A 7942-nucleotide genomic window follows, 5' to 3' on the forward strand; every position below is an offset into this window, starting at 1 on the left:
CCCCTCTCTGACCCTGACCAGGTTGTACGCACCTCTCAAATCCAATTTGGAAAACACCTTGGCCCCAACAATTTGATTGAAGAGGTCCGGGGTCAGAGGAAGGGGATAGGGATCGCGAATCGTGATACGGTTCAGCCCCCTAAAATCTAGGCAAGGTCTCGGAGAGCCATCTTTCTTTTTAACAAAAAAAAAACCCGCGGCCACAGGTGACTTTGAGGGACTAATATGCCCCTTTTCGAGACTCTCGGAGATGTAAGTTCGCATAGCGATTCTTTCCGGTTGTGAGAGATTGTAGAGGCGTGCTTTTGGCAGCTTGGCGCCGGGAATGAGGTTAATGGGACAGTCAAACTCCCGGTGAGGAGGTAGCTCCTGAACACCGCTCTCGGAAAACACGTCCGAGAAATCAGAGAGAAATGATGGCACCGTTTTAGTAGACACCTCTGCAAAAGTCGCTGTGAGACAATTCTCTCTACAAAAATCACTCCACTCATTTATTTGCCTTCCTTGCCAATCAATAGTGGGGTTATGTCTAGTGAGCCAGGGTAACCCCAAAACTAGAGGAGACGGCCATCCGTTAAGGACAAAACAAGATATATCCTCCACATGAGTGTCACCTACAGCTAGCCGGATATTGTGAACAATGCCCTTCAGAGATCTCTGTGAGAGTGGAGCAGAGTCAATAGCAAAAACAGGTATATCTTTATCTAATGTGCAAACCTGAAAACCATGCATGGCTACAAACTGAGTGTCAATAAGATTGACGGCCGCTCCACTATCGACAAAAATCTCACAAGAAATGACTTTGCTCTCTAGCGCCACCCTGGCAGACAGGAGAAAACGGGAACTGCAGGTCAGAGGAAAAGCATCAAATCCTACATCAACTTTGCCCAAAGTAGCAGATGAAGCAGAATTTGATGATTTACCTTTTGAGATTTTTCTCTTATTATCGCTCTTAGTACGGTTCAAGAATCTCCTAGACGGACAAACATTTGCCAAATGACCTATGCCCCCACAACAAAAACAGACCATACTCTGAGGACTAAATCCTCTTTTATCAGGGGCAAGTCGAGCTAGCTGCATGGGCTCCTCCTCAGAGGGGAGCGAGACAGGATGAGGCCCCTGCAGACTGAATGAGTCCGCACCACTGCCCCTAGACTGACAATGGCTGGACAGAGAGGTCTCGTTTCTTTCTCTTAGACGCCTGTCAAGGCGTACCGCCAATGACATGGCAGACTCTAAGGACGTTGGTCTCTCATGGAAAGCAAACGCATCTTTTAATCTCTCCGAGAGACCATGACAGAACTGACTCCGGAGTGCAGCATCATTCCAACCCGAATCAGCTGCCCATCTCCGAAATTCAGAACAATAAAGCTCCGCAGACCGTTTGTTCTGGCATAAAACACGTAGGTTAGATTCGGCCAGAGCAACACGATCCGGGTCATCATAAATCTGCCCCAGGGCCACAAAAAATCCCTCCACGGATCGAAGGGAGGGATCCCCTGATGGCAGCGAAAAAGCCCAAGTCTGAGCATTACCCCTGAGCAGGGAGATGACAATCCTCACCCTCTGCTCCTGATTACCAGAAGAGTGAGGACACAAGCAAAAATGGAGTTTGCATGCCTCTCTGAAACGAACAAAATTCTCACTGCCCCCGGAGAACATCTCCGGAAGTGAGACCTTTGGCTCGCAACAGACTCCATGAGCCGGAGCAGGGCCCAATGCTTGAAGCTGGGTCATAGATTGACGGAGATCCGCTACTTCCAAAGAAAGACCCTGCATGCGGTCAACCAGGTCAGAAAGCGGATCCATGTCAAAAAAGGACGGTTTTGGTGGATTATAATGTCACGACTGTATGTGAGCAATAATAGTATACACAGTACAGAGCTACTGACTGGACCCAGAACTAGGGAGGATAAAGGGTGACCCCTGTCCGACCCTCAACGCTCTCCCTATTCTGCTAAAGCCCATGCCCGGATCCAAATGGCGGAACGAGGCATGCCCACGTGCCTAAGACTAATGACCACTGTAACCCCTACAATAGTGGAAGGGGCACGGCCACCAGTGCCCTACTCAGTATATGGAGGGAACCGTGGCCACCTCAGATCCAGTCAGAAAATAAACAGGAACACAACAATGTCTGCACACTTAGCTGAAGGTGTTGCAGCCGCAGAGAAGACGGATCCAAGGACAGGCTGGCAATATCCGGAGTGCTAGCTGCAGCAGAACACAGGTCCAGTGAACTGATAGCTACAAGTGAAGATACTAAAGCAAGAGCTACAACTGAAGTGAGAACTATAATCCACATCCTATCATAGGAGGAGGGGTGATATAAAGAGAGGGAAATCAAACACATGAAGAACAGCTGTGGTGAAAGAAACCAAAAGTAAACAGAGTAGTGAGAACTCCTCCCAGCTCTAGTAGTGACATCATCACAGGGGTGGAGAAACAGAGCTGTGAGAATGTCCCAAAGCTCTGGTAGTGACAATAGGTCACATTAAAGGTGGAAAAAGTTCTGAAATGATTTATCTTTGTCTAATTTTTTTACATCATAGAAACCTGACATTTTAGCAGGGGTGTGTAGACTTTTTATATCCACTGTATATAGGGGGGTCCTGCAGTCATAGAGGGGTCATAGATTGTGGGGTCTCTTCTGTGGATCTGTTAGATTTCCCACCTGTCTGCTGTATTGTACTGAATTGTTACAGATGACAAATCAGGGGGAAGATCTGACTGATATTAATATGGAGGATGAAGAAGAGAGGATGATGGGCGATCCCCCGTCTAAGAGTGAGGAGGAGGAGGACATTCCAGGAGATGTCACCACAGGTATGGAATCATTAATGGAGAAAGTGACCTCAGATTCTGATGAAGTCTTCCCCTTATCCAGCTGACATCTGCCGGCCATATGACTTCCCCTCTTTGTTGCCCCGTCCCTTAGACAGAACGTGACAGTTATTTCTTTAAACTCCCTTTATGACAGAACGCCAAAGAGAACAGCAAAACACAAAACAATAGCTGGGGCTTATAAAAGCTAAACCATAAATTACATGTAAATGGTTCCATTGAAAGAAAGAAAAAATTGGTAGTTAAATGACAACTAGCCTAGTCATTAAGTGGTTAAAGCTGTTTGGTTGTTGTGTTTTTCCTTCCTTTCGGTGCTCTCCTGTCCTCAGCTCCATGATGATCAGGAAGCTCCGATGTCACATGTGATTATTGTACAGACACAGACGTCTCAGTGATGGTCACCTGCACTCACAGGACACGTCATTAGCTCCACCATCTTAATTCTTGATAGGACCCTCGTTCCCCTTAGAACAGTTGTGGCTAACCTCCAGTACTCCAGCTGTGGGGAAACTACAACTCCCAGCATGCTCCATTCTTTTTTATGGAGCTCTGAGAACAGTCAATCAAGTGTGCATCTTGGGACTTGTAGTTTTACCACAGCCGGTGTGCCGGAGGTTGGCCATCACAGCCTTGGGGTACTTTCACACTTGCGTTTTGGGTGAATCAGTCATGGATCTTCAAAAACGAATCTGTTACCATAATACAACCGCATGGATCCGTCATGAACTCAATTGAAAGTCAATGGGAGACGGATCAGTTTTCTTTTGGCCAGATTGTGTCAGAGAAAACGGATCCGTCCGTTTTCTCTGACACAATCTGGCACAATAGCCGTATTGGCTATGTTACTGATTGGCTCAGTTTCGTCAAGCGGACAGCAAAACGCTGCAGGCAACATTTTGGTGTCCGCCTCCAGAGCTGAATGGAGACTGATCGGAGGGCAAACTGATGCATTCTGAGCGGATCCTTTTCCATTCAGAATGCATTAGGGCAAAACTGATCCGTTTTGGACCGCTGGTGAGAGCCCATGACGGATCTCAGAAACGGAAAGCCAAAATGTGAGTGTGAAAGTAGCCTTAGAACATCCTGGATTCTTAGTGTAATGGACCCAACAAGGTGCTGGAGACCTTTATTACAGGTTCTGATTGATGACCTCACTCTGTCTATTCCACTGCATCCTGAAGATGTCTATAAACCTGAGATCTGGGGACTGTGCGGCCATTAGGCTATACAGACTTCAGACTCCTAAGCCTTTGAGGTCAAAGTGATTTTCCATTTTCGTTTCTCACTCAGTGCCTTCCCAGTGTACATCTGTTCCTTAAGGGCTGTTTCACACGAGCGGATCCCACGCGTGTCATCCGCAGCGTCAAAGACAGCCAAGCCGCGCTGTGGACTGCAGAGACACGGAGCAGTAACATGATTGATGATGCTCCGTGCCTCTCTCTGATCTTTTTACTACAAAATCACGGTGACAACTTTATCTCATTGTGATTTTGTAGTAATAAGATCACAGAGAGGCACGGAGCATCATCAATCATGTCACTGCTCCGTGTCTCTGCAGTCCACAGCGCTGCTTGGCTGTCTTTCACGCTGCGGATGACACGCGCGGGATCCACTCGTGTGAAACAGCCCTAAGGCCCCATGCAGACTAGCGTGTCCAGATGCGTTGCGACTGCGTTCAGTGAAAACTGCGCGATTTCGCAGGCAAAGTCATTCAGTTTTGCCCGCGATCGCGTTCAATTGTTCAGTTTTTATTGCGTTTTTTATGCATTTTGCATGCGCGTGATAAGAAACTGAATGTATACAAACAACACTTGCTTGCGGATGCGATTCGATTTTCGCAGAATATAGAACATGCTGCGATTTTCACACAACACTCAAGTGATGCGTGAAAACCAACGCACATGTACACAGCCTCATTGAAATGAATGGGTCCGGATTCCGTGCGGGTGCAATGCGTTCGCATCACGCATTGCACCCGCGCGGAATACTAACTCGTGTGAAAGGGGCCTAAATGACGTACTCCTCTCAGTGTACCTCCTCCCCTGCTGCTGATGTCTCACACAAGCTTAGTCCAGGGTGCAGTAAAATAACAGCAGAAGGAATTAGAAGCTGTAATTACACACTGAACCTGCTGCTGGAGGAAGGAGATCTCTCATCATGTACTGAGCGGTGTGAGTTTTCCAGCAGCAGGTAATGACTTAATCATTATCCAAGTCATGTCTCGAGACCAGTTTAAAAGGTCGGACACTGACTTATAGGATAGCTACCTTACATCTGGTGTCATTAGAGGCAGAGCTGGTTCATACAATATATCCATTTACAGCCTAAGGCCTCATGCACACGACCATTGTGTGTTTTGCAGTCCGCAAATTGCGGATCCGCAAAACACGGATGGCGTCGGTGTGCGTTCCGAAATTTGCTGAACGGCACGGACAGCCATTGATATAACTGCCTAGTCTTGTCCGCAAAACAGACAAGAATAGGAGAGGTTATATTTTTTTTTTGCTGGCCACGGAACGGAGCAACGGATGCGGACCGCATCTTTTGCGGCCCCATTGAAGTGAAGGGGTCCGCATCCAAGCCGCAAAAACTGGCTCGGATGCGGACCAAAACAACAGTCGTGTGCATGAGGCCTAATAGGAATGTTATAGGTTTGTCCTCGCCGTAGTTTGAAAAATAATCACAAATTCCAATTTTTATTTTCACAGAGAGTACCAGTAAAAATATTAAGAGCAAAGCTATATTATCACTAAATTATAAAGAAGAAGATAAAGATCTCCTGCAGCGCTCCTCAGGAGAAAACCTTATTACACTTAATGTACACCCAGGACTTCACAGTACAGATCTATTATATAATCCCCCTCATCATGAGGAACCTTCTCCTGACAAATTACAGATTGTTACCACAAATACAGGTCAGAAAGGGGATAAAAGGTTTCAAGGTGGTAAAGAGTGTACAGAACAATCAAGACTTTCTACACACAGAAGAATTCAGACAGCAGAGCAGGGATGTGGGAAATGCTTTACAAGTAAAACAGATCTTGCTAAACATAAGACAATTCACACAGGAGAGAAGCCATATTCATGTTCACGGTGTGGGAAATGTTTTATAGAAAAAATCTCTCTTATTAGACATGAAAGAATTCATACAGGAGAGAAGCCATATTCATGTTCAGAATGTGGGAAATGTTTTAGACAGAAATCAATTCTTGTTTCACATCAGAGATGTCACACAGAAGAGAAGCCATATTCATGTTCAGAATGTGGGAAATGTTTTAGACAGAAATCAAATCTTGTAACACATGAGAGATGTCACACAGGAGAGAAGCCATATTCATGTACAGAATGTGGGAAATGCTTTAGACAGAAATCGGATCTTACTAAACATGAGAGAAGTCACACAGGAGAGAAGCCATATTCATGTTCAGAATGTGGGAAATGTTTTACACAGAAATCAAGTCTTGTAACACATGAGAGAAGTCACACAGGAGAGAAGCCATATTCATGTTCAGAATGTGGGAAATGTTTTACAGAATATTCACATCTTGCTAAACATAGGATAATTCACACAGGAGTGAAGCCATATTTATGTTCAGAATGTGGGAAATGTTTTACACAAAAATCATATCTGGTTATGCATGAGAGAATTCATACAAAAGAGAAGCCATATTCATGTTCAGAATGTGGGAAATGTTTTAGACAGAAATCAATTCTTGTTTCACATCAGAGATGTCACACAGAAGAGAAGCCATATTCATGTTCAGAATGTGGGAAATGTTTTAGACAGAAATCAAATCTTGTAACACATGAGAGATGTCACACAGGAGAGAAGCCATATTCATGTACAGAATGTGGGAAATGCTTTAGACAGAAATCGGATCTTACTAAACATGAGAGAAGTCACACAGGAGAGAAGCCATATTCATGTTCAGAATGTGGGAAATGTTTTACACAGAAATCAAGTCTTGTAACACATGAGAGAAGTCACACAGGAGAGAAGCCATATTCATGTTCAGAATGTGGGAAATGTTTTACAGAATATTCACATCTTGCTAAACATAGGATAATTCACACAGGAGTGAAGCCATATTTATGTTCAGAATGTGGGAAATGTTTTACACAAAAATCATATCTGGTTATGCATGAGAGAATTCATACAAAAGAGAAGCCATATTCATGTTCAGAATGTGGGAAATGTTTTAGACAGAAATCGGATCTTACTAAACATGAGAGAAGTCACACAGGAGAGAAGCCATATTCATGTTCAGAATGTGGGAAATGTTTTACACAGAAATCAAGTCTTGTAACACATGAGAGATGTCACACAGGAGAGAAGCCATATTCATGTACAGAATGTGGGAAATGCTTTAGACAGAAATCGGATCTTACTAAACATGAGAGAAGTCACACAGGAGAGAAGCCATATTCATGTTCAGAATGTGGGAAATGTTTTACACAGAAATCAAGTCTTGTAACACATGAGAGAAGTCACACAGGAGAGAAGCCATATTCATGTTCAGAATGTGGGAAATGTTTTACAGAATATTCACATCTTGCTAAACATAGGATAATTCACACAGGAGTGAAGCCATATTTATGTTCAGAATGTGGGAAATGTTTTACACAAAAATCATATCTGGTTATGCATGAGAGAATTCATACAAAAGAGAAGCCATATTCATGTTCAGAATGTGGGAAATGTTTTACACATAAATCATCTCTTGTTAGACATCAGATAATTCACACATAGATATGGGAAATGTGATAAGAGCAAAAAATTATTTTAAACCCATCTTATTCACAGACATTAAATTTTGGGCAACATGTGTCACATTACTGCAAGTCTCAGAACAGTCTCACAACTTGTCTGTAACTTATGTCTTGTAGCTATTTTAGAGCTGAGATTTGGCGGCAAAAAATATCTGCCAAACTGCAGAAGTTGTAGTTGACCATGATTTGCTGTCACGAATAATGGGGAGGGGAGGGACGCCAGAATAACAACAGAAGGGGAAACACAAAGAACTAGGCCTCAAGGCTAGGGAGAGGGGAACAGTCACCTCCTAGGAGTCAGGGCCAGGTTTAGGGGTTTCCTATCAGC

At 44.2% G+C, this 7942-nt stretch overlaps 1 protein-coding gene and 1 long non-coding RNA gene across 2 annotated transcripts; both read left to right on the forward strand.

Annotated features, from left to right (window-relative positions):
- Positions 1-2767: 2767 nt before the first annotated feature.
- On the forward strand, positions 2768-5719 carry LOC120991210. The gene is made up of 2 exons (XR_005776563.1): positions 2768-2826; positions 5553-5719. It is a non-coding gene; the product is annotated as an uncharacterized LOC120991210 (long non-coding RNA).
- A 108-nt stretch (positions 5720-5827) lies between these two features.
- On the forward strand, positions 5828-7594 carry LOC120990652 (oocyte zinc finger protein XlCOF7.1-like; the record flags this gene model as incomplete). Its single annotated transcript, XM_040419568.1, has 1 exon — positions 5828-7594. A coding segment is annotated over one exon (1767 nt), but the record flags the coding sequence as incomplete, so codon positions are not given.
- Positions 7595-7942: the final 348 nt, after the last annotated feature.

This window comes from Bufo bufo, chromosome 2 (assembly GCF_905171765.1).
Source record: "Bufo bufo chromosome 2, aBufBuf1.1, whole genome shotgun sequence".
Lineage (NCBI taxonomy): Eukaryota > Metazoa > Chordata > Amphibia > Anura > Bufonidae > Bufo > Bufo bufo.